General features: G+C 32.8%; 2 protein-coding genes across 2 annotated transcripts in view; one reads left to right on the top strand and one right to left on the bottom strand.

The window, feature by feature from the left end:
* On the top strand, positions 1 to 20,742 carry CUNH8orf88 (chromosome unknown C8orf88 homolog). The gene is made up of 6 exons (XM_046464976.1): positions 1 to 112; positions 6,047 to 6,145; positions 7,847 to 7,920; positions 11,255 to 11,330; positions 18,451 to 18,557; positions 20,331 to 20,742. Exons 2-6 carry the CDS (start codon positions 6,073 to 6,075, stop codon positions 20,352 to 20,354), a joined length of 354 nt encoding a protein of 117 aa, XP_046320932.1. The 5' UTR covers positions 1 to 112; positions 6,047 to 6,072; the 3' UTR covers positions 20,355 to 20,742.
* Positions 19,961 to 27,843, bottom strand: part of Necab1 (N-terminal EF-hand calcium binding protein 1) — a 149,596-nt gene continuing 141,713 nt past the window's right edge. The window contains exon 13 of the mRNA XM_046464975.2: positions 19,961 to 23,624. Within this exon, the coding sequence (XP_046320931.1) occupies positions 23,596 to 23,624 (29 nt within the window). The 3' untranslated portion in view covers positions 19,961 to 23,595. The remainder of the gene's footprint in view (positions 23,625 to 27,843) is intronic.

Below are 27,843 nucleotides of genomic sequence, written 5' to 3'. Positions count from 1 at the left end.
CCTGTCCGCCCCGCCCCCGCCGCCTCCGGGCTCCGCTAGCCAACGCGCGGCGGGAGCCGTTCCCCGACGGGCAGCGACGCCGCTGCCTGAAGTCCTCCCGGATCTTGAGGCGGTAGGTGTCGGCGGAGGATAAGCAACAGCGGGGCGAGAGTGACGGGGCGGGCGGGCGCAGTCTCCAGCCCGGCACTGGGAGAGCGGAGGCGAAGGAGGGCGCTGGGGTGGTGGGTCCGGTCGCTGGATCCCCCCGCAGGTGGGATGTAGAATGGGACGGGGTGAGCACGTCGGATGAGGGCGAGAGGCAGCGCAGAAGATGGGGAACAGCCGGCTGGGATCCAGTGGTCCGGGGACACTGGGGAGGGGACCACCCAAACAGGTGAATAAGTGCGCAGCGACCTCAGTCTCTGTGCCCCGAGCGGCCCAGGTGCCAGGCTGCTTTCAAGACTTTTTGCTAGCCCCTCCTCCGCCCCAATTCCGCGGCAAAAGATAGGGATTTGGGCAAAGCTACAGAAAAAAGACAGTTTATATTAGGGAACTTACAAACAGCTTTGTCTGGACAGTTTTTTTCCCAGCTGAATGTTAAATAGTGCTTGCACTGAAAAATGCTTTGAAAAAACTTTTATTTACTGAAGTTATAAAGAGAAGGCATGAAAACTGCGATGGAATTTACAGCATTGTGATATTTTGCGTTCTGATTCTTCCTACATGTCGCAACCAGGCTTGTGGAATGCGAAATGACTTTCACCTCCTAAATCGTAATTGGTTTATCTCTTGTTCTATATTTCCTCTGTTACTTATCATCCATCATTTTATAAGTACAGGTAGCGTTTTGTTTTAGGAAATACTGAATTTGTAGAAGTAATGGTTTAAATTGAGATTAAATCTTATCTGTAATCACACAGGAAATATACACAAGGTAAATGAAAATGATCTTATTTGTTAATGTAGCAGAACCATCAGCACTTTCCAAAGAAGTCAGAATTAATTTATTTTTAAAATTCTCAGTGCTGGGTTTCAAGCCCAGGGCCTTGCGCGTGTTAAGCAAGCACTTTACTACTGAGCTACACCTCTAGCCCTCAGAAGCCTAGAAGTTAAATTGGAAAATTTAAGTAGAGTAACCAGCTTCTAAAACTAAGTGCATAGTACATTTCTTATGTCATGACCTCTAATTTGTATGGCAGTCCACTGTAAGGAAAACATAATTACCATAATTTATTTAATATTCCAAGAGAAATTATAAATTGAGGAAACAAAGTATTAACATTTTTTTTCAGCAAGACTTTATTCATAAATGTTCCCCTTATAGTTAATTAATCCATAAATGTAATACCTACATGGAATAACGGATAGTCAAACATCTTACAAAACAAGCAATTTTAGAGACAAGGACATGAACTTTGTAGTCATATTTTTCACTTCTAGGCAATTACATAATTAATTGTGTGGCTTTGGGTATGTCTCTTATTTTTCTGAGCCTCAGGTCTTTCATTAGTAAAAATGGAACTAGAATTATTTTTTTCCAAAAGTTAATGTGTGGCTCAAAGTGTAATGAGATAATATAGGTAAGATTTAGCATGTGACAAGATCTAAAAAATATATTTTAATTAAAAGATATGTGCTCATTAATAAGATTGTGTCCAAATTGATCAATTATGTGCTTATTATTCCCATTGTACTGTATTTGAGAAAAATCTAGGTTAATTTAGAATTTCAAAATTGATAGGGCCATTTTCTTAAAACAGAAAAGGAACCTAAGATATAATTGGTATTACCCTATGTGCAATAGCAACTACAACTTAAGTTTCCTGACTGATGTTCCTGACCAATATTCTCTTCACACAACTTGGCCTTTTAAGATGATTTGTTAAGTATGGGTGAACTTGGAAAAAAAAACCCAGCAGCCATTTTTGTATTAATACAATGAATATTTTTGATATATTGAATCAAAATATTTTTAAAAAAACATTATGCCACAAAACTATATATTTACATTTTAAAAGACAACTTTCTGATAGGTCCACTACTTGCTACTAAGTGTTATAGGTGGGATTCTGTTTGTTTGCAACTGTTGTCCTTTTTTAGCAGTTAATATCATAAATACCTACTCTAGGTGGTACCAGTAACATTGAGGGGAACTTTGAAGGTGAAGCAGGCAGTAGAGTTTAAGAAGTATTTTGTTTACTGGTTGTGTAGTTCAGTTAAGCCTTTAGGTTATAGTTTGTGGAGTCCTGTCTTGATTATAATTCCATAAATAGGTTTTATAATAATAATTATATCTTGTCAGAATTTTAATTTTTCCATTACCAACAGTATAATGGTATGTACTATGCATTGCAATCTTCAGTTTATTCTGTGAAATACCAGTGCTTCTATGCAGGCATAGATTACATTTTTTTAACATAATAAACAGAATATTGTATGGTACCATCTTTTATAATTTTCTTGATGATGTGGATTCATATATGGGGATTCCTAGCTGTTTCTTTCCTACAACAAACTGAAAGGTTAGATAGCACTAAAAAAGCTTTAATTTTTTTGTTTACATGTTTTGCAAAATCATATAATAGAGTTCTGTAACACCCCAACCCATGAAAATCCCTAGTTTGAATACTCTGGATTTGCCTTGCTCAGCAACTGGAAAAGACTTTTCAACCTGCAACTCAGTTTCAGCTGAGCAATGAAAAACAAGGAACTGTGTGCCAAAGTACTTTATTCTTTTGTATTCCAATTCACTAGTTTCATAAGGGAAACAGGATGGAAAGTTACTGCATAATAGTATTAGGGTCCTCATTAGAATGACTAGCATAGCAACATATATTAGATTGCTTTTTTGGTCCTTATTTTAAATATTCCCTTCCACATAGAAAATATGCAGTAAATATTTGTGAGGGCTTTCTTTATACTTATGCTTGTAACTCTTTTTTCACTTCCTGTTACATTAAAATTGTCTTGCCAATAACTACAGCTTTAGAAGGTTCTTAATAATTATGTTAACCAGTTAACAAACATTACAAAGCTAGGCAGATATTAATTTATTATACTGACTAGCTTATCTCCAAATTTCAGGAAAAGGTTAATTTTCCTGAAATTAGTTATCATTGCTAGTTTTCTCATGTCATTTTGAAGTTTATAATTTTAACATTTGGATTATGTATATCCAAACTTAGGTTTTAATAGTATATAAAGCATTTCTTGGAACTAAAAGGGAGTTACCCTATATTATGTTGCCCCTAGACTTATGATTTGTTGAAGATGATGTAATTATAGTTAGCTTTACGCTTGTTTATTCAAAATTAAGTGAGGTTTTACTTTTGACTTATCTTGATGTACATCAAAATTTAGAAAGTATGTGTCCCACACAGATGTCAGAAAATTTTAGTTATATGGAGAGATACTTAAATTTATGGAGTTCAAAATTAATTATGTTGCAGGTACTAGAATACAAAGATAAATGAGGTATAGTTTCTGTGGTGTCAGATAACTCATATCTAATCAAATAGGCATGTAGTGTATTTACTATGGTATATTTTAGAGACACTGACAGTGGAGGATGAAAATAAGGAAAGAGAAATTACTATTTTACTATTAACTATTTTTTAAGAATTAGAGAACTTCATGTAAACTATTTAATGTTACCTGTTGAGATATGAAGACATTTTCTTAGGAAATAGCCAGAACTTGACCTTGGTCTTTAAGAATGAATAGTTATTTGGGAGAAGAACAGCAGGGAAGATGGGGGAACTCCAGACAGAACCTAAGTTTTCAGCTATATGTAAACTAAAATAACACTAATTTAACAATTTTTGAACATCCACTGTGTACTAGACACTGTGCTGCACACTGGAGATATGAACTATAATTTAACTTATGCAGAAAGTACCATATTAAAAGAGGATACAGGGTTGTTTTGTGAGATATAAAAAGATACTTATCCAGAGCTTGAGCAGGCTATCCTGGGTGTGAAATGGAGAGAGAGATTTGTGGATAGTTAGATTGTAGAGTGATATCAAGAAGCATGGGTATGAGCATGCTCCTCACTTTCTAGATTCTTGACCCTTGGGTAAATTATCTTATTTCTCTAAGCCTTATCTGTAAATTGAGGATAGTAATATTACCTAATGTTGACTGAATTCTTATTATGTTTCAAGTGTTGTATTAATTGCTTTTTGTTATATGTGTTTCAGTTTTTCATCGATGTGACCAAAATACCCAACATAAACAATTTAGAGGAGGGAAAGTTTATTGGGGGCTCATAGTTTGAGTTCATAGATTACATAGACTCCATTGCTCTAGGCTTCACCTAGGGCATTATGGGGGAAGGGTCTAGGGGGGAAAAGCTGCTCAGCTCTCAGCAGGGTCCGGAAGCAGAGACAGAGAAAGGAAGGATCCTGCAGGGCAAATGAATCCTTTCAGGGTAAAACCCCAGTGATCCACCTCCTCCAGCCATGCTCCACCTACCTACAGTTACCACTTAGTCCATTCAAACTAGGACAAAACTGATTAAGTTATAACTCTCTAATCATTTTACCTTTGACTATTCTTGAAGTTCATAGGAGCTTTGGGGAAATACTTCATATTCAAACTATACAATATTAATTAGCCTTCACATCAAGCCTAGGGGAGACTATCTATATGTTATCTGTAGTTATATAATTAGGTGATAGAGCCATGTTATGAACCCAGGTAGGGCTGACATGAAACCTGACCTCTGTTAAGAGTGCCTAGTTTATAGAGCTGTTCTGAGTAAATGGTTTATTGTACATACCTTCCTGGGGATATTACCTGTTTCTGTTATTAATAATCCAGGAGATACTGGTGAACTGAGTTTTCAAAGCAAGAATATGCATGAAGAGGTCATGGTTTAAAGAGAAAAAATACTATATTTACCCATTTGTTCAGGGAACACTTGTTTATTCCTATTGTGGACTCAAGTCTAGGTACTGTGTTAATTGCAGGGGCACAGGGTTAATAAATATTATTTCTCACTTTAAGATAAATCTGCTTTTTACTTTTGTTTAACATGGAAAACAAAACAAAGAATAGTACAGTGTTCTCTAAATGTTTTGATGTGGATGGGTCTTAAAATGGGTCTTAAGATGGGTCTTAAGAGTGGAAGCATTTAAATAAATCCATTTAAAAGGTGATCAAAAAGATGAATTAAGAACTACTGTGGAATTAAGAAAGTAGATGTGGAACCAGGTGCAGTGGTGCATGCCTGTAATCTCAGCAGCTGGGGAGGCTAAAGCAGGAGGATGGGTAAGTTCAAAGCCACCTTCAGCAACTTAGTGAGGCCCTTACTCAAAAAATAAAGAAGGCTGGGGATATGGGTAAGTGATTAAGCATCCCTAGGAAAACAGAGAGAATAGACATGGACATGAAGAAAATGTGTGAGATATATTTTGGAAATAAAATGGACAGGGGTCAGAGACTTAATTATGGAATCGGGACTGTGATTTAGACTGTCACATTGAAGGTATGTATCTTTACAAAGGGTAACCTAAGAGACTTGATGATAAATTCAATAAATATAGGAGAAGGGGCATATTTGGGGTCAAAGTAACTTGATTTTGGATGTTTTCAATTTGAAGGGCCTATTGCTAATAAATTGAAATAGCATGAGGCAGTTGGAAAAATGGAGCTAAAACCTGAGCGGTAGATGGTGAAAGTATTCATTCGATCATGTTTATCATATACATAGGTAGATACAACTATGAAAATAGATGAGATGAGGTAAGAAAAGCCAAATTTAGTCATGTTCCTACATTTAATTGGAGAAGAGAAGTGGCAATCAAATAGATAGGAAATAGCCCCAAAGGATAGACCCAAGAGAAGTTAAGCGAGGAAAATGTTTTAAAGAGGGAATGTTCAACTGCTGCAAATGCTCTAAGGAAGTCTGAAGTTATTGCGTATCATCTTAAATGCATTTTTGGGTTCGTATTTCCCACTTCTAAAAAAGATCTTCAAATGAGGGTTTTGGTTATTTGTATATATGTAAAACATCTTGATTATATTGTCCAAATAATAAAAATTTGTTGTTCTCCTCTTAAAGTATGGAACCTCAAGGTCTTTGTGACAATGGAAACCAAAAAGTTGATTGGTAAGCCGCTTCAACCAGCAAGACCTGTTCGTCATCTGACTTCTCCACCAGGTGAGTACATAGTGAACAGTTCATTAAATTAAAGTAGTTTGTTAATGCCTGATTAATGTTTAAAAGACTAAATAATATGTAAAATAATTGTTTGACATGGATATTTAAAGAAATAATAAAAACTGATGATCTCTGTTTGAGGAGTTTACAAGTATTAACAAAAGAAAAAGATTCTTAATCTACCCGTCCACAGTCTACCAGACTAAAAAGGATAGGAAGAGTAGTAGTCCTTACTGAAAGTAACTATGTGATTTTTTTTCCTCCTGTCTCATTTTCATAGTTAACTGACTTACAAATTGTGCCCTGTGATTATTACCATGCAGAGTGGTCACACTGGAGAATTAACTTTTTGAAAGATATATCTATGTACAAAACAAATAAAAAATAAGCCCAGAAAAATTTAACATAACACAGATTGTTTGGTCATTTCATACTTGTACTCTAATAGAAGTTAAGACTGTGCTTGAGTTGAAATATACCTAATTTCAGAAAATCTAAACCAAACACCAATCTAAAATTAAAATGTTCTTTTGCCCTTTAAAAATACTCTTTCAAATTCTTGAAATATTTGATATTTAACTACTGAGTTGGAATACTAACATTTTTATTTTATTCATTATTTTTTGCTAGAATGGCTTCTATATTCTAACCTAGGTAATATAAATATAATCTGTTTGAATTGTCATTAGTCCATATGTTTCAACTGAATTAACTGACAACTTAGCAAAGAAAAAAATATAACCCTTTTTCATCACTACAAAAATGAAGCAGAAAAAGTAGAAATAGAACCAGTTCTTGTCTCTTGTTCATTCTCTCATCCTTGGTTCCTAAAAGGCAGATTATCTCCATTTTACTTGATTTCCTCTTAATGTAGTTGTGATTCAGGATGGACAAATGAAATTAATGTTTTTCTTGGACCATAGCTTCAAAATGCTGAACCTATGTCCTTCTAGTGCACTAGACGCAGTTGTATAAGGTCAAATCTCAGGTTTTACCTTAAAGGAAAGAAGGCATAACACCATTGGCAGCACCTCCTTTCTGTCACCAATTTCGCCAGCGCTCCTCTCTCTCTCCATCTCTGCAGATCTAGGTCACCAATCTCTTCCCTCCAAGGCTGTTACATAGGTGAATGTGAAGGGACATGGAATGGGCAGGTACCCCTGATCTCTCATTTAACTATAATCCTCTTAATTTCAGTCAGTGGAATTAGGGGCTTATTAAATAGAAAATTCAGTAAATTAGAAATTAAGTTTCACCTTTCTCAACACACTTCCCTACTCCCTGAACAACTGAAGTCCCCAGGGAAATCTTGTACTTTTTCTGCAAGACTTATATTGAATTATATCCTTTTGACAAGCCTTCCTGGTAACTGCAAACCAACTCTGCTCTCCCCCAAGTATCTTTCCTAAATATCACATAACTTACCATATATTAAATTATAATCATTATTTATTTATGAGTTTATCTTTTAAAGTGAGACCTTTTATCTTTAAACCCTTTTCATACTTATATACCTATCCACTAAAACAGAGGCTGACACTTCATAGGGTTAAATAAATATTTGTTGAATAGATGAACTATCAGAAAACATTTTAAGATAGTGCTGAAGTTATCATAGATACTTAAGCGTTTTAGGTGATGTGATGTTATTTATTGTCATCATGGATATTTAAAATAGTTTTTTTTTTCCTCTCCTGACAGGACCAGTGTTTCCTTTCAACTTTCAAAATGAATATCCATGCAACACTCAGTGCTTACAAAGTGGAGTTAGCAGAGTAAGTCTTAGAAATTTTAATAAACATGAGCCTGGGAATGTAACTCAGTGGTGGAGCACATGCTTAATATGCATGAAGCCCTGGGTTCAATCCCCAATGTGTGTGTGAGCGCGTGCACACACACATACAGAATAAAATTAAGCATTGTAGACTGAAAAGTAACACTTGTTAGATGGCTGTTATGTCAGATTCTGTACAAGGTGATTTATATATTTGTGAAAAGCTCTGATATATTTCAAATATATGCTCAAAATAATATATCATCCTTTTAATCTACCACCTGTAATCTTCAAATGTAAACATTTTTGTTGCATTTGTTTTTAAAAATTTTTAAAGAACAATCTAACATAGTTTTAAAACACATTGTATATCTTTCACTATCTCATTTCCTTCTCATCCTTCCCAGAAATAACTGTCCTTAGTTTTTTTTTCATGAATATATTTGGACTTTTTCTTTGTTTTGTTTTTAATACTTTTATCTGAATAATATTGTACCCATGTTTGGTTTTGCAGGTTTTCCTTTCCCATTAGTTTATATTAAAAATTTTAATGTTTTGACTAAGTAAAATAGTTATGAAGTGTAAAATTGAAAATATACAAAATGATATTAATGAAAAGTTTTCCTCTAGAGTCTCTATCCCCATGTCACCTGTGTCCTCTGACCATAAGTAACCATTTTTATCCAGATAATACCATAAATAAACTGTGCATGGACAAGCATTAGTATATTCATAAATAGAATACTAAGCAACTTTTCAATGAAAAGACCAGTTCTGTATTTGCTGATATAGAAAAATATTTTAATGTATGGAGAATGTCACCTTATTTTCATTTTCTGTTGAAAGGCATTTGTTTCTATTTTACAATAAATAATAGTGATTATCCATCAACATGTTTCATTTCATACAAGTTTGTGAGATTCCTTGTGGTGTAAAACTAGAGAATTACTATGTTAAGTGTTCTACCTTCATTAGATATTGCCAAATTACTCTCAAAGTGGTTTGTGTGTGCAGAACATGAGAGCTCTGCTCTGATTATTCCATATCCTTACTTTGTTATTGTCAGACTTAACATTTTTTCTTTGTTCAGTGGGTGAGAAATCATTCATTTAATTTGACCATTTAGATTTATTTTTTTGTGTGAATTACCAATTCATTTTATTCACCCATTTTTCTTGTGTTGCTTTATTCTTAATTTATTTTATTGTTCTTATATGCACAGCAAATATTTTCTTTGTGAGGAATCTGGTCTGTGAAAGAGTAATTTTCTTTGTGTATGTGTATGAGTTTGTGAGTCTTTGAGAACGTACACTAGAAAGTCATGTTAATTTTTGTTATTTCCAATAAAAAGAATAGTGTGACTTATGTCATAGGCCCTCTGTGTTAAATAAGTGTATTCAACAGGGCCATTGCTACCCATTTGGTATGTACAGTGCAAGAATTAGAGCAAGTACAAAAATTTTAGAAAAATGCAGATTTTATTAGAATATGATAGTTTGTTCCCACCTGCTAAAAAGTCTACATCAGTGCTGTGAAAGGTACCCTTTTAGATGTACCACCTACACGTGGTAGTCTCAAGTTTCAAAACCTAGCTCAAATCTTTTTTATATGTATGTTTTGGGTTGGTTACCAAACCGTTTTTGTATTTACTTGTCTTGCCTGTAACATGGCAATCATATTTTCCTTGTCACTTACATGATAATTACATAATCATTATGATAATTAACCAAGATAACATATAATTACTTTATAAAAGTTTTTTAAATTTACTCTTTTACTTGCTGTGAGAAAGATTTTGAATGATCAGTATTTTCATTTTTTAATGTGTGCAGACATGACAAAATAGTTTTTACCTTTGAGTTTGATTTTAGGTCTTATATGTGAGTAAATATTATAAAGTTAGTGAAATGTTCATCTGCTAAAATTTTTCAGATGTATGAAATTTTTCATGAATAAAAATGTCCTATTAGAGTTAATTATATTTGAGAGTCAGAAATAACTTTGGGGAACCTAAATCTCTGGCATTTCCTATTTTTTCCCATCTCTGTTTAAAAATAAATTTAAAAACCTGCTAATGTTTTCTTTTTTTCTGATAACTTATTTTGAATTATCTTCTTAGTTTTTGTTTTGTCATAGGGATAGATAATTAGTCCTGCTTTTAGGCACAGCTCCTTAGGTAGCAAGGAATAGTTTATAACTTGTCAAGAGAGTAATTAGAGCAAAGATGTTCATTTTTCAGTATAGATGTCTCTAAAAGAAATCACCTTAGTGAATTATCGTAGTTAGGGACTATTTGTAAACTGATTTTTGCAGTACACGAGGAGGTCATCTTTTAGGGATAGGATTGTGTTGACTATGGTTTTGAAACTGGTTTATAAGAAGAGAACTATTTTACAATGAGCAATCTTGTTTTGTCTTCTGAGAGCAATCTCTTTTTGTTATAACTTGCTTCTAGTTAGATTTATAGGAAGATAAATTGTAAATCAGAATGTTTCTTAATGGACATGTAATCAGAAAAACATCAGTTAAAAATGAATCTTTCAAATCCCAATCAATTAATTTAGCTAATCTCACAATGAAGATAGTATTTTAAGTACGGCCAGGAAACACTGGGTTTAAGCCTCTCTCCCCTCAGGACAGTGTTTCTGGTTTTTTTTTTTGTTGTTGTTGTTGTTTTTTCTTTTTTTGGTACTGGGGATTGAACTCAGGACATTCAACCACTGAACCACATCCCCAGCCCTGTTTTGTATTTTATTTAAAGACAGGGTCTCACTAAGTTGTTTAGTGTCTTGCTGTTGTTGAGGCTGGCTTTGAACCTCCAATCCTCCTGTCTCAGTCTCCCCAACTGCTGGGATTACAGTTGTGTACCCCTGTGCCTAGCGTATGATTTTCTTTTCTTCAATGAATGAACCAGTTTTTATTTCCCCTATTTCCAAGGTATTATAGGAAACAGTTCATGTGCTTATAAACTGACATAGGCATCTCTTTTGCATGAGATCAAAAAAGTAAACATTCTAGTAGTTTTGCAGGGTTTTGTGAATAACAATGTGTTTTTTCCATCAATTAAAATATTGTAATGACTTTGGAACTATTTATGACTTCATAATTCATCTTTGATCTACCTTTCAAAAATAACCAAGACTATAGCAAAAATTGTTAAATATATTTTGAAAGATGTTTTTGTTATTCATTTTTATTAAGTAAATCTATAGTGGTTGCCTATTCTTTGGTTCCAGATATTCCTCAACGAATATTTTGATTATTAGGAAAACATATTGGAGTGGTAAAAACAGATTATATAAGTTTTAAAAATGTATGTACTTCTTGTTCAACAGTGTAAGACGAATGGAATGCAAGCCTTTTCTCAAGGTCTTAATGAACAGCAGCAACATCAGTCTCCAGTTAAGAAAGGTAAAATTTTATCATAATTCTTACATTTTATCATAGACTATCTTAGTATTCATTAAAGCTGACACTACTTTTTGCATACCTGTATATACCTATGTATATAAAAAATTTTGTTATATTTTTTCAAGTTGATCTGTCTATATTAGGCTATTGGTTTTACAGCCCAGAAGGAGACCAGAATAACAATGGCTTAAACAAGATGGAAATTTATTTGATCTATCCTGTAAAATTGCAAGCTGGTATATAGGCTCTGCTCTGTAGAGTAACTTCTGCCCCAGTGTTCTCTTATTTCTATGCCATCCTCAACAAGTGGCTTCCTTTGCTTTGTCCAAGGTAACTGCATCTGCTCCCAACCTTATGTTTCCTTTCTAGTCATCTGGAAGGAGAAAAGGGGAAGGAAGTTTTCCTTAAGAGTGCAGCCCAGAAATTACATGTATTACTTCTCCTTATATCCCATTTCCATGTTCAGTCATGCTGTAGCTAGCAACAAAACAGATTGGAAAAAATAAAAAGTATAAAAAAGGTTCTATTAGATTTCACTTATAGTATTTACTTCTGAATTTCTAAGTGAAACTTTTTAAATTGTTATTTCCAAATTTCTCAATTTTTGATATTGTGTAGTGATGTCAGATCTTCATAAATGAGAACATAGGTCTTCCATACCAACCCTTTTACTTCTTCATCCTTCCATTCCCCCTCCCCACCATATAGATATTTCAAAGTTTTAGTTAAAGTGTTAACCACTCTTTATATTATTGTAACTATGTAAATACAGTTGTTTAGCCATCAAGTGCATATCTCTTTTCTTATGGAAGCCTTAATTTTTCTCTAGAGTTAACATTTGCTATTGCTAACTTTTTTCTTCAAATGCTCCAACAACTCTCTCACTTTTCTATAATATTTGTGCTGAAGTTTATCAGTTCTTCTTTTTCCTCTAGAGGGAACATTTTCTTATAAAAAAATTCTCCATTATTCTATGGAGTATCTATACTGCAGTAATGCTTTGTAGTAGTTGTAGAATAGACCTTTACTATTGTCTTGGGATATACCTGTATAAATATTTTCTTTTTCCTTTTTGTTAAATTGAAGTAAAATTTGCCATTTTAACCATATAAAATGTTCAATTCAGTGACTTTTGACACATTTACAATATGCAACTATCACTGCTATCTAATTCTAGGATTTTTACCATTCTCAAAACAAAACAAAACAAAACACCTCATTCCCATTAAGCAATTACTCCTGACTCTGCTCTGCCTAGGTACTGACAAACACTATTCATTTCTGTCTCTAGATTAACTTATTGTGGGCTCATACAAAGAGAATTATACAAACTTGGGCCATTGCATCTAGCTTCTTTTACTTCTATAAAAATTTCAAGGTTATCCATGTTATGCCATGTAGTTCAACATTCCTTTTTTTTTGACTGAATAATATTCCATTGTATGAATTATATTACATTTTGTTTGTTACTCAGTTGATGAATATTTGGGTTGTTTTCACTATGAACATTTGTATACAAGTTTTTGTTTGATAACAGTTTTTATTTTGGGTATGTATCTAGAAACAGACTTACTAAATCATATGGTAATTTTGTGTTTAACTTTTTGAGGCACTGTTAAAATATTTTCCACAATGGCTATGTAGTTTCTATGTCCAGCAAACACAATACTAGGCTTGTAATTTCTTTACATTATTGTTTTCTCTTTTTAAAATTTTTGCCATCCCTTTTGCGGTAAGGAGGTATATCTCATTGTGGTTTTTGATTTTCATTTCTTTAGTAATTGATGATATTGGATGTAATTTCATGTGTTTATTGGCACTTGTATTTCATCTGTGCAATAAAGGTCTTTTAAAGTCCTTTGACAGTATTTTAATTTGTCAAAGGTTGTTTGTCATTTTGTCACTGATTTCTAAGGGTTCTTGACATTAGACTATTATCTTTTCTTCTCTCTTCCTCCCTCTCCCTGATACCCATATCCCTTATGCCCCCCAGCCCTGTGTGCAATATATTCATTCTGAATACTAATCACATAAAGATTTGCAAATTTTTCTTCTGTATCGGAACTTGTCCTTTCATTTTCTTCATAGTGTCTTTCAATATACAACATTTTTAAACCTTGATGAAGCCTGATTTATCTATTTTTATTCTTTTGTTGCTTATGTTTTTAATGTCATATCTAAGAAATCATTGAAAAATCTCAAGCCAGGAAGACCTATTTCCTTCTTAGAGTTTTATAGATTTTTTTTTAGATCTCATGCTTAGGTCTTGATCCACTTTGAATTAATTTTTATATATCCTCAGAGAGAATAAGTGCAGCCTCTTTTATGTGGATACACAGTAGTCCTATGACCACTTGTTAAAAATACTTTTCTTTTTCCATTGAATGGTTTGGAACCTTTGTTGAAAAACCTGTTGGCATTGGAATAGGTGTTTATTCCTGAGCTTTCAATTCTGTTCCCTTGTTCTATACATCTGCCATTGTGCTAGTACTGTTTTAATTATTGTAGCCTTGTGGTAGATTTTGATATTAGAAAATACAAATCCTCCAGCTTTGTTCAAGTTTGTTTTGGTCATTTGGCATTTTTTGCAATTCCATGTAAATTTTTAGGATTAGCTTTTCTATTTGTGAAATAGGCCATGACATCTTGATATGGGTATGGCATTGAACCTATAGATCACTTTGGGAGAAATGTTCCCATCTTAACAGTATTAACATTTTACATTACACAAAACAGATGTGTTTTTATTTAGTTCTTTGACTTCTTAGTAAAGTTTTACAGTTTTTAGTGTATGAGCCTCATATCTCCTTGGTTAAATTTATCCCTAAGTATTATAGTCAATATGTTTTTGAAGCTGTTACAAATGGAATTTGATGGGGGGGATTGTTCACTGATAATGTAATATAAACTTATTTTACTTGGGGATATTGCTATGAATTTATGGGAATAAAAATGTAAGAATATTAACTTTTCATTGTATGCTGTATTAGTCAGCACCCTATCATTATAACAAAATAACTGAGATAATCCTATAAAGAAAACATGTTTATTTACAGTTTGTGTATGGGGGGGGGGTGTTCTAATCCATAATTATTTTGCCTTGTTGTGTTTGGACTATTGGGGGTGCCAGATGACAGTACTGGACAACATTCGATGGAGTAAACTGCTCACTTCATGATCAGGGAGAAAAAGAGGAAAAGGAAGAGAGGCCAGCGTAGCATAATCCTCTTTCGGAACATGCCTCTCCCAAGGACCTTCTAAAGTTTCTACCACCTCCTAGTAATACTGCCCTGAAATAGTGCTACCCTGAAATATCATTGTTCTTTAACATATGAACTTCGGAATGAAACATATCTTAACCATAGCATGTGCCAAAAAGTTGGGTAATCTAGAAGAAAAAGAAAAAAGTAGTAGAAAGAAATTATTAAAAAAGTTACAAAAGTAACTCAAAGAATAAATAGAAAATCTAAATAAACCTATAGCAAGTTGGATGAGATTAAATCAGTAATTAAAAACCTCCCAATATAGAATAGTCCAGGACCAGATGACTATATTGTGAATTCTGCTAAATATTTATAGAAGAGTTAACATTAATCCTTCTCAAACTTTTCTCAAAAAATTGAAGAAGAAGAAACACTTCCCATTTATCCTGTGAGGCCAGTATTATCCTGATACCAAAGCATAAAAAGAGAAAACTACAGATAATATCCCTGTGAAAAAATATATATATACAAAAATCATCAGCAAAATAGTAGCAAATAAAAATTACCAACATAGTAAAAAGATAATACAACGTGACCAAGTGGGATTATTCTCAGGAATGCAAGGTGGGTCAACATGCAAATTAATAGTAATATACCGTATCAACAGAATGCAGGAGGAAAAATGCATTCATCTCAGTTGATGCAGAAAAGCATTTATGAAATCCAGCACCCTTTTCCAGATAAAACTTCTTAGCAAATGAAGAGCAGAGGTTCACAAGCAGGGAACAGATGGGAACTTTCTAAATACAATGCAAGGTATATATGAAAATCTAACACTAATATGCTCAGTGGTGAAAGACTGAAGTCTACTTTCTAATATCAAGAATAAGGGAAGGATGCCCACTTTTACCATTTTTTATTTAACATAATCCAGAAACAATTAAGCAAGAAAAAGAATTAAAAGACATTTAAATTAGAAAGATTGAAGTGAAATTATTTCTACTCATATATAATAAAATCCTAAATATAGAAAATCCTAAGGAATATTCGTTATCAGCTAATAAATTAATTCAACAGAGTTGTAGAATTGATTATCATTGTTCGTGGTTTTAATAATTGATTCATCTCTTTTTTTGTCTTAATCAGACTAGATAAAGGTTTGACAGTTTTTATCTTTTCAAATAACTATTGGTTTTGTTTATTTTTCCCTGTTAACTATTCTCCAATCTACATTTATCTCCACTCTCATCTTTATTATTTCCTGCGTTCTTCTAGCTTCTGCTTGACTTTGCTTTTCTTTTTCTAGTACTTTAATATATAATATTAGAGATTGCTTTGACATACTTTCTCTTTTCAGTGTAAGCATGTGTAGGTATAAACTTAGCTCTGAGCACTGTTTTGTCTGTATCCCATACGTTTTATATATTATGACTGTTTTTGTATGTCTCAAGTATTTTCTAAGTTCTCTATTATTTATTCTTTAATCCATTGGTTGTAAGAGGATGTTTAAATATCCACATAATTTTCTCTTTTCCCAGTTTTACTTCTATTAACTGATAACTAATTTCATTTCATTTTGGTCATAGAAGATATTTTATATAATTTCAATCTTTTTTAAATGTATTTTTTTAGATGTTGACAGACCTTTATTTTATTCATTTCTTTATATGTGGTGCTGAGACTTGAACCCAGTGCCTCACTCATGCTAGGCAAGCACTCTGCCACCAAGCTACAACCCCAGCCCCTAATTTCAATTTTTTTAAATTTATTGAGTCTGTTTTACAGCCTAACATAGCGCAAATGTGTTTTTTCCCTCTCAAAATTCCTGTTGAGACTTAATTTCCCAGTTTGATACTATTGAAGTGGTAGAGCCTTTAAGAGGGGTGAGTAGGTTTTAAGATGTGTTAATGATATCTCTCTGGACTTCTAGCTCCTGTGGCACTAGATTAGTACTCAAGACAGTAGATTGGAAAAGTGAGCCTGTAATGTCCCCTGCATCCCTCTAATGTATGTGTTTTGGCTATTTGATGCTACCTGCCATCTTCTAATGCATCCAGGGAGCCCATGCTAGACACCATGCTATTTGGACTTTCCAACCACAGGAATTATGAGCCAAGTAAATGTTTTTCTTTCTGTGTTACCCAGCATCAGATATTCTGCTGTATCAATACAAAATGGACTAAGACACTTAATAAGAATTTGTTTCCCTTAAAGCCACATTGTAACTGTCTTCCACAAATTTTGACATGGTGTATTTAAATTGTCATTCAGTTTAAAATTGCTTTAAATTTCCTTGTCATTTTCTAATGAATTTTTTTTGAAATGTACAATTTAGTTTACAAGTTATTTGTTTCTAAGTATCTTATTATTATTGATTTCTAATTCAATTTTGTTTTCAGAGAATATAGTCTATGTTATAGACTATATATATAGATGGAGCCTCTTAAATTTACTGAGACTTGTATTATGTCCTGGCATATAATCTGTTGACTGTACCATGTGTACTTGGAAAGAGCTTGAATTTTGCATTTGTTGGTATAGTTTCTTTACATGAAAGTGGTTGGTAGTATTTTTCATATTTATCTTTTTACCATTTTTTTGTGTCTAGTTCTATAAACTGCTGAAGGGGAGGGGTTTTATATTAATATTAGTGTGAAATTATTCCCTTTTTATTTCTCTTAATTTTTGCTTTACATGTTTCAAAACTGTTATTGGCACAACAGGTTGTAATGATCTCTTTGTCTGATATTTGTCACTCCTGCCTTGTTATTCCTAGTCTTTGCATTGTTTATCTTTTTACATACACTTTCAATTAAAACGTGCCTTTATATCTAATGTGTGTCTCTTGCAGACAGTATACAGTAGGGTCTTCTTTTTTTCATCCACTCTGTTAACCTGTAGCCTACAATGCAATAGTTAATGGTAGGGTTCAGAAAACTCTGGCTTGCAGACCAAATGGCTGTTTGTGTAAATAAAATTTTGTTGAAACAGAGCCACACTTTTCAGATATGTTATCTACGGCTGCTTTTGTACTAAAAGACAGAATTGAAGTTGTGACAGATTATATGGCCCCCATATTCTAAAATATTTTTTGTCTGACCTCTGACTTAGACCATTAACATTTGAAACATGATTGCTGATAGAGTTGGATTTAGGCCTAGTACCTTATTATTTGTTTTTTGTTGATATTTTCTGACTTTTATATGGTAGTTTTCCTTTTCTTCTTTCCTGCCTTCTTTTTAAGTGATTAATCTTTTTCAGTTTTATAATCTAGGGTTTATAACATAGCATCTGTGTAATATATAGCATCTAATCTTTCTACTTGTGATTAATATTGTATAATTTCTAGCATATTGGTGATGGTGCAACCTTGTAACCATCTGCAAATCACTTTAGTTCCCCACACTGTATATCTCTGTACTTTGAAAACCATACCTGACCATGTTAGAATTTTTGCTTTCATTAGTAACACATATTTTAATAAAATTTAACAAGAAAAATAATAATATGATGAAAATTATTTTTAGTGTCAATTGAGATTATATAGGTTCATTAAGGTTCCATTTTGGCAGGATGGAAATTGACCAATGGATGTTATTGCTGTTATGCTTTATAATACCCTATCATTTTACTAGACTTTGAGTAACCATTTGAAAAAAGTCCTACATTACCAATTTACTCAAACAATTCTCTTTCTTCCTTTCCTTCCTTAATTACTTGGCTTCCTTTCTAAGTAAAAGGGAAATTAGATGTGGCAGGTGCTTTTCAAACCTTTCTCCTTCTCTTTTGCATAGATGCTATACATGATTTTATAAAATAATGGATAGTTCAGGGACAATTAGAAAGAAATGAGCAAAATAGTGATCTAGAAGAGTTTTATTTTTTACAACATTACATTTAATGTTTAATATCTACAGAGAGAATTAAATACAGCAGAGATTTTCTGTTGAAGCTCTCAAGTGTTTCCATCTGCAGGAAAAAACCAGACTTTCTGCCTGATCATCCCATTGTACTTCAAAAACCAGTATGTAGTTTCCTGATTTTATATTGTAATATTGTATTCCAAGTTTTTGTCTTTAACATTTTCATTTTATCGTATCTGTAGATTTTTAACTTTTCTTACCGCAAAATATTAGTGGTCCAGCAAAACACAAAAAATCTAAATGTACAATGTAAAATAAATATCATTGTACTCAAGAACTAGAATGGAATAATTACATTTTTTTAGTGAACTATTTTTCTATTGAAAGATCATGAAAATATCATTCTATATTCTTAAAGTTCTATTTTGGTTTTCAATTAAGTTCTGTAATTCACTGTATGATATGAGGTGGGAGGGTCAAGTCTTTATTTTTTTCCCCCTCCTTGGATATCCAGTCATTCTGGCAATTTTTACTGAAAGGATAGTCTTTTGACACCAATATGGCAATATATGCATGGTCTCTTTGCAGACTTTTTAGTCTGTTGATCAGTTTTTAATGCGGTAAAACAAGTCATACCAGTTTTTTTTTTCAATGTGTCTTTGCTGTTCTTAGCTCTTTATATTTCTATGTAACGTACCAAATTCCATCAGAATAAATATATGCAATAAATATACATCTTTTAGGATATTTATTAGAAAGGACTTGGCATCATGTGTAGGTTCAGATTGTATCTCCACTCTGTGTACTGGAAGTTCAAACTTGGACAAGTTGCTTAATCTTCTTGAGCCACCATTTTGCAATTACAGATAAAGATGTCAACCCCTCCTAGTTAGAATTTAAGTATGAGTGGGCTTAGTATGATACCTCTCATTATGTGATCAGTAAATGATTTCTACCCATTATAGTCTCTACTGATGTTTGACTGAAATTTGACCTTTTAAAAAATGTTCTTATAGACACTATTTTATATAGGTAAGGGCAACTATGATTCTGTCCTGATTAGACTCACAATATAGGTGTACTGATAATGGCTCAAATATGAGACAGTACTACCTTCTGTTTCCAATTTGGGGATACTAACCCTTGGAAACCATAGTGTTTATCTCCTCAGTAAAAATATTTTTAAAGTTTTATATTGTCATAGTTTATATTAATATTTTGTAATTTAAACTCCATAATAGAGACCTCTTTCTATTCTTAAAATTAATTCAGTAAATTTTTAAAAAATATTTTGTTATAAATGGACAGAATACCTTTATTTTATTTATTTATTTTTATGTGGTGCTGAGGATCAAACCCAGTGCCTCATATGTGTGAGGCAAGTGCTCCATCACAGAGCTACAAATTAGTAAATATTTTTAATAATATTGCTCACAAAGGAATGTTTAATGAGGAAAAACGTAGTTGATGATATTTGAGTCTCCTCACCTATTCATATAATCCTTGGTCCATAAGAATAAACATAAACACAGTGCTATATAAAATAAATTTTTCATTTTCAGACTTTCCAATTTAAATAACACTTTTATTTTATAAATAAAAGTTTGACTTACACTTTCTTATGAACAAACATACATTAGAATAAAGTTTCCATTTATGCATTAATAACATTCATAAAACTAACTACTACAGAAACCCAAGAACAGATTTGTAATTCAGTTTAATATATTTAAAAATGAATTACATAGGTTTAGTGAAACAGAACTGTTTTTTTTTTATTTGACAATTTCAGTTACCTTAATAGTTTCTATAGTAACATGCATTTAGATCTGTAAACACTTAAGTGGATTCACAGTATTTGGTTTGATAAACTAATTTGTAAAAACTACTAAGTTAATCTAGTTGATGATTTAACTCTTTCTTCTATATTACAGGAAAACAACCAAAGTTTTAAGTAGCATTTTAAGAACAGATGAATATGAAGATAAAGAATTATTCGTTTTATATTTTGGACACCTGAAAATGAAGTGGATCTAGTAACAATAACTGTAATGGACTGTGACAATTCAATTTATTTTTAATTTTGATGGTTGGATATTTGGCTTCTCCTAAAATGAAAAAGAGATATTTTAATCTATAAAGAATTTTCAAATCAGTTTCAGCTTTGCAGGACGTTTCCTGCAAAAATTGGGAAATAACACTGGAAAGTAGGAATTTGGTTAGTGAAGTGGGAAGACTGTATAATTTGCATGCTACTTGCAATTTTTTGTTTTTCATCACTTGTAATAATGAAATGGAAATGTAAGCTGTAAAGATTCTCAAATATAAAGTATTTGCTACGATGTATATATGGTACATAATTTCTTGTTGCTTTAAAAGTTGCTTTTGTTCTGTTTTGCACTGATTTCCTACCAGCGCTTGAACAGATCATTACATTCTCTCCAAAGGCCTAGAATGATTTGGGGTGGGCAATATATAGTTGTCAATGACAGGAGGGAGAATTTTTTTAATAGACATTTCTTTTCAAATATATGATTGATGTCTAGGTTTTTGATAATAACATTGTCTTAGATTCGTAATTACTAGCAGAGATTGACAGTTTAAAAACAGTGGTAGTAAATGAAACTGAGGTTGAAAAATAGCTGCTACTGTTTTGGCCATGTGAACAGTGGAAGTTGAGCCAATTACAAAATAAAACTGATACTTTTATTTCCAAAAGAGGAAAAATTTAGGCATTTGAAAATAATTGAGGTGCATTAAGTTTCAATTCTATAATTTCTTATAATAGGAACATATATGGATACAGAATTTGGGAGTTTGAACTTTTAATAAGCCTTCTGCAGTTTTTCCACTCTGGATGTTACTGTTATTAAAAAAAAAAAGTTTCTCCCAGCATAGTGTCAAAAAATTTGCTGATCTAAAGGTAAGTATAAACTTTCCTTACGCCTATTTTCTCAGATCCCTGGGTCTGTTGATGTTTAAGGCCATCATTTGGCAGAAAATTTATCTTTCTCTAAATGTGAACTCCTAAAACCAGAACCTTTTCTTTAGTGGTTTTTGGGCTTGTTATTCAGATTCAACTTTTAGTCCATAGGTAGGTTTCCTATCTTGCTCTTTCAGTACCCTCTTTTTCATTATTTTGTTCCCCAGAAAAAGGATTGTTTTTTAAATAGGAAAAAAATACCCTTCATTAACCATAAATATATTGCTTACTTTTAAATGAGATATTTATTCTTAGGGCCCAGTTTTTTTTTTTTTTAATTTGTGTTTTGTCCTACTATTTCCTTTTATACTATAGGTCCAGTACACATGTGTATGTGAAAACACATACACACACACACACACCCATACACATATTTACACACTGACAAACATAGAAAAATGTACGTCTAAAAACTGGGGTCAGAATTACCATATAATTAAATTGGTTTGCTTTATTATTTTCCTATTCTCAAGTCCTTTACATTCTAGTTTTAAAAAGCTGGTAGAATGTATTCCAATTTGCAATCTAGAGAGTCTTTCTACTTAGCACTAGTATCAGGCAGAATCCTTTTTAGTCATACTTACCAAGCTACTTTGGAAACTGCCTCAAACCCAAAAGACTTGATATGCTTTTTGAGTTGGATACTGAAATGGACCAACCAAAGCAATGTTTTGATTTGTTGTTAATTGTATTTTTGAAACCATTTAAAACAAACATTTTCAAGAAGAGTTTGTATGTCAGAAGTCCCTTAAGTTTCAAAGTCTTGATCCTTTCTTACTACGTATAATCAGAGTAAGAGCACAAAGACTGTTTTATTATTGCCTTTGTACATATGTATAACTTGTTTGAATAATCATTGTACATCTCCATTAATGTTGTTCTCTGCTTTGTATATTTATTAAAAGAGTTGAGTCAGGTGTTGTTTCCTAGTGCTTGTCATCTTTAAAACTGACCAGAAAAAAGAAATAACCAGAGATGGACAGACAGACACACACACGTGTGCACATGCATGCTTTCTAGTCAAATTTTATATTTATGAAATAAAATTTTAATCTTAATTTACTCTCTTTTTCTTTTGTTTTTTTTTCAACAATTTTTAATTGAAAATAGGAAAATTTACCTTACAGCTTCTTTCCCTGAAGGCCCAGGATTTCAAAGGAATTTGGACTAAGAATAATATCATTCATTTCTAGTTGTATTGCATTTTTACATTAAATTTTTTTTACATTTTTTGTATTGCATTTTTAAGCTGGACTTATGATCAGAATAGGAGATTTTTTTTACTAAAAAGATTTAATTTCTAAGCTTTTGTAGAGAAGGCAATGTAAGATTCATAGTTTCAGTGTGGAAATTCTGCCCTGAAATTATTGTGCTTGTTTTATATTTCCTTTCTATTCATTTGAGTTAAAATTTTATTTTTAAAGCACTGTATTTTGAAACCCTGATTTAAATGTAAATATCTGTTTTTCATAAGAAAAGTTAACAATATGCCATAAAATTCGAGTCAGATTTTGCCAAAGTAAAACTCTTCTGTGCTTGATAATGTTTAACTTATGTACAGGGAATTATGAAGCTAATAAATGATACTATTGTGTTATATTACTAATTGGTTGCCTATCTTATCACAGAATTATACACTCATGAAAAACCAGTTTATAACCTGACGCACAAGTAGAGATTCTATAGGTTAAAGCCAAGGTTGTTTTATGCCAGTATTCTGACTTTTTAAGTAATGTGAAGAGAATAGTTATAGGATCATGTGTTGGGAATAGAGTAGATGATATTGAAGAATAAGCCTCACCAAGAAAATGTTACTAAAAAATAAATGGCTAGAGCATTGATGTAACCCTTTATACTGTAGGGCAATTTATAAAATCTATCCTATGAAGTAATATTCTAAAAGTAATGTTTTCAAAGGTTTTTCTTTGTAATTTCTTTTCACGACTTTATATATACTTTTTTCACACATTAGGATTTTGTCACTAGATGACTTTAGGTTGGTAACAATGTAGCAAAGCAATTACCATCAAATACTGAGAATTTTGAAAATTGAGCTAAAATACACACGAATGATACAGATTATACTTCAGAAGAGTGCACTTAAATATATTAAACAAAAATATACAGTAAATTAACAAACAAAATTTTCTAATTGACACTTTTGATAATAACACTTGTTTTGCACTTGGAACCATAAAGAAAATGTCTAGGAACATCTAGTTGTTGTTCAGGACCCACCATGAAGCTGAAAAGAAAAAAATATATAGTTTTTAAAATAATGAAAATAACTTTCACAGCAAAGAAAGTTCAAGTGGTAAAGGGAACATTCCCCCTACCTTTAGTCTGCCTAACTACTTATCTTCCTAGTCACCACTTCCAGACTCCTTCAGTCAAGATTGAATTCCCCATATGTTATCGACATTAGTATCACATCTTTTGGCACTTTGGTGCAGTCCCAAACTTTTTGTTGCATACAAATAGAGCTTGTCTTTGCAATGAGATTATAAATGCCCTGATGATAAAAATCATATTGCTATTTTAATCTACCCAATACTGACAGAATTAGGAAAGATACTTATATGTAATTTCAGAAAATCAAATTTAAGCAAGTGGAAGTGTTATAAGTAATATTTTTAGTATATTTTTTATTTTAACATTGGAAATGTTTTCCCCAATGAATATAAATATTCCAAAGACGAAACCAAAGCAAAGAAGTACGTACGGTTGGTGGAATGATATGAGAAACAAATAGAAAGGAATGAAATGTGCTTTTGAAGCTACATAAGTAATTTGCTGGCAATGGGATTTTGCTTTCTTATGATGTATCCTCTTGTCTCATAACTACAGACCTTTTTCTTATGTCAAGGAATATTCTGCCCCACAGACTGAGTTTTCAAGCCCCCCCCCCTTTTTTTCTGAGTGGTTTGTGATAGCTAATGTACCTGTACTGCTGTATTCCCGTTTGATTCATTTGACAGCATTTTGCATTTGAGTGTTCATATACATATATTTTCATTTACATTTTTATATCTGGATGCAGTCTGGTTTAGTTGCCTTATTTCTTGAGATGTATCTTAGGTAAATTAGTAATCTAATTAAAAAGCTATCTTATTAAAAGTCATAATTCTGAATTAAAAATAAAATCTCTTGTGTTTTTAAATGTAAATTTTTTCTTTTGGATTTTAATTTTGAGTCTAAATATGTGGATGGTAATATATATTTTGTTTTTATTAACCTTAAAAACCATGCATCACATAAAATGCACAAAACTGGTTATTAAAAATAGTATTAAAAATCAAGGCAATTGAAACCCATAACTAATGTTTATGTGTGAATTCTAGATTTTTGTTCAGGGACGTGTCCTGCTGTTGTAGCCATAAAACTTTAATTTAGTTGGGCACGGGGATGCCCTCCTATAATCCCAGTGGCTCAGTAGGCTGAGGCAGGGGGATTGCAAGTTCAAAGCTAGCCTCAGCAAAAGCGAGATGCTAAACAACTTGGCGAGACCCTGATGACTTTAGAGAAATAAAATACAAAATAGGGCTGGGGATGTGGGTCAGTGGTCAAGTGCCCCTGAGTTCAATCCCTGGTACCCCCCCAAAAAACAAAACAAAACAAAAATCTTTAATTTGAAAATAGAGTGGACTGCCCCATTAAATGTTAGTCTTGTTGAGTTAGATTTAAAAATTGTATTAGAAAAGCCTGACTTATTTTTGATTTATATCAAATTCCAGTTATCATTGTTGAAATTGATGGGATATGAAAATAAATGCAAATACAGCAGCAATTAAAAGGCATCAAATTTTACTGAATTTTGTTCAGAGAACAAGAATTGATCCAGTTTTATTTGTGCTCAGTTTTTCTAAGTTAGGAAATTGAAAGAGGATGGAATTTATGAACCACTGACTAATAATACACAGAAAGTTAATCCAAGGTAATGATGAAGTGATTGAAGTTGGGCCAGAAAAATTCAGATTACTCTGCATTTCCAATAATTGCAAATAGCATCCCCCTCAACTGTTAACTCAATAGCCTCCCTTCCTATACTCTTTTTCTACTTGATTTGTGTTCAGGTATTTTCTGATCTAGAAGGACTTAGGACACCATTAAGAACAATCTTTGTCCCTTCTTTCTGTTTTGCTGAACCAGTGGTTTCAGGATTGAGAGAGCTGAAAAATGAATATAATGGCAGATACAAAAATGACAAATGTAGAACTTTTGGGAATTTTTTTTTGCCAAAAAACAGTGCATTTATGATTATGTAAAAGTCCATATTCATTCCTTCACTTAGGAAGCATCTTTGTTTTTGTGCTATACACAGTACTAATACTGTACTAGAATAGGTGATATGAAGATAAACAAGATATAGATCTAGTTTTCCTGCATTCTTTTACAAAGGCTGCAGCAGTCATGTTTACAGATTTAATTTGTGTTCTAGGCCTTTGAAAATCCCCACTTAGAATAGACTGTTCAAGCTGGAATAAGCTAAAGCTAAGCTAAAGCTAAGCTAAAGCTTTCTTTGATAAATTAAAGGCAGTCACTGAAATCTGTTCCTTAATAATTTGCAGCTTTGCCCACCTGCAACCTTTCTTCAAGTTGTGGTGCCCTTTAATAGAAACTGCATGAGTCAAAGTGTCCATTCAACCATGTCAGACATTTTAACCATATTTATAACTTTCTTATTGGAGGATTAAATTTCAGCTCTAAAGTGAGGGAAAATTCTACAAGCCTACCATTTTCTAGCCAGATAGACCCATGCTTAAGAACCAGAGTAAATGCACTCCTAGCTCAGGCTCAAACTGTAAGAGCCAATGTGCAGCCACTCACACCTAATTTCCTTGTATCCTCACCCAGCTCTAATTCCAGATTATACTTTCCTCACTTTTATTTGTTCCCCAATTCATCAAAATCTGTCATTTAAAATTCTTGCCACTCTATTAAAATTACTCTTGTAAACCATGATCTTGTCAAATTCCATCTTTAGCCCTGTTTTCTTAATCACTCTACATGCTCCCAAGGAGCACGTAAACTTGCATTTCAGTCTTCTATTGACAGCTTTTTTTTTTTTTTTTTTTTGGTACTGGGGATTGAACCCAGGGGCACTCAACCTCTAAGCCACATCCCCACCCCACCCCCCTTTTTTAAAAAAATTCTATTTGGAGATAGGGTCTCACTGAGTTGCTTAGGGCCTTGCTAAATTGCTAAGGCTGGCTTTGAACTCCAGATCCTCCTGCCTCATCTCCTGAGCAGATGGGTTACAGGTGTGCACCACTGCACCCAGCCTATTGACATCTATTATTACTCCATCTATTCTCCTCCTTTGATTGGTGCTCCTCAGTCTTCTGAATAAAAGAGGTTTTTCTTTCTCTACCAGCCTTTTACAGAAAGGCATTTTCCCAGGTTTCTCTTAGATATTTTGTTTTTAGTCACATACTTTCTCACCACAACTGGAATAAGCTAAAGCTAAGGCTTCAACCTTCAGTCTTGTGGGTAACTTGTGAAAACCTATCTGCAGGTGAAGTCCCAAACTTTCCAGTAGCACCTAGTTTGGGTGCTCTTCTTTCCTGGGACAGATCGTTGCCCGACCTGATTAATTTTTCTTTGCCCCACCTGATTAATTTTTCTTTGCCCCATGATGTCCGTCTGTCTTTGTTCCCATCAGATAATTAGGACTATTGTCTGTCTCAGAAATTTTCAATGGTTCTAATTACTGTTCAGATACTTCATAACATATTCTCAGCCTAAAATTCAGACTCTGTCTTCCTTACAAACTGTTAGATAGGTAGTAATCAGTCTCCAAGTTCACAAAGCACATTATTACCTCTAAAGGTAACTTCTATTTTATGACCCGAACCAGGTTTTGTCCTGCAAACAATTCTCTTTGCAGATATTCTTGTCAGACTGGACAGAGCACTTTATAGGTACTCTCTCTAGCTCCCAGCACAGTGCTCATTCAGAATTAGAGCTCAATCATGCTAGTAAATAGACTAGGCACCCCAGTAATCCCAGTACTAAAGTGCATATCAAATTTGTGTATATTTGATAATTGTGAATGGATGGGTAAGATTAACAAATGAATTTTTTGTTCTTAAGTAAAATTTGACCAGACTTTTTAGACAATTTTATTTCAAACCTTCCCTCTTTCTTTCCTCCAGTTCTCCTTTCCCCCAACTGCAAAAATTATTTAAAGTAATTCTATTATAATAAAAATATTTCTAATATCTAGCCTATGGTCACTTATTTTTAATTGTATTTAAAATTATAATAATATAATTATAGTATGGTAAAGCATTTGAATAATTTTTTTTAAATGTCATGATTTTTTGACTAGTATTTCAAGATGAACAGTTAACCAGCAAACCACTAATAATAGGTTTAATATAGCCAGCAATACAAATAGGGCCAACTAAGAACTAAAGGCAAGCAACAAATACCTCCTCTTCCCTCTCCCAATCCCCAATTAT

The sequence above is a fragment of the Marmota monax genome, unplaced genomic scaffold, assembly GCF_021218885.2.
Source record: "Marmota monax isolate L192 unplaced genomic scaffold, Marmota_monax_Labrador192_F-V1.1 WCK01_AAM20220418_F8-fsc00003, whole genome shotgun sequence".
Lineage (NCBI taxonomy): Eukaryota > Metazoa > Chordata > Mammalia > Rodentia > Sciuridae > Marmota > Marmota monax.
Note: the sequence above shows the minus strand (reverse complement) of the source record. Positions and strands in the feature narration are given on the sequence as shown.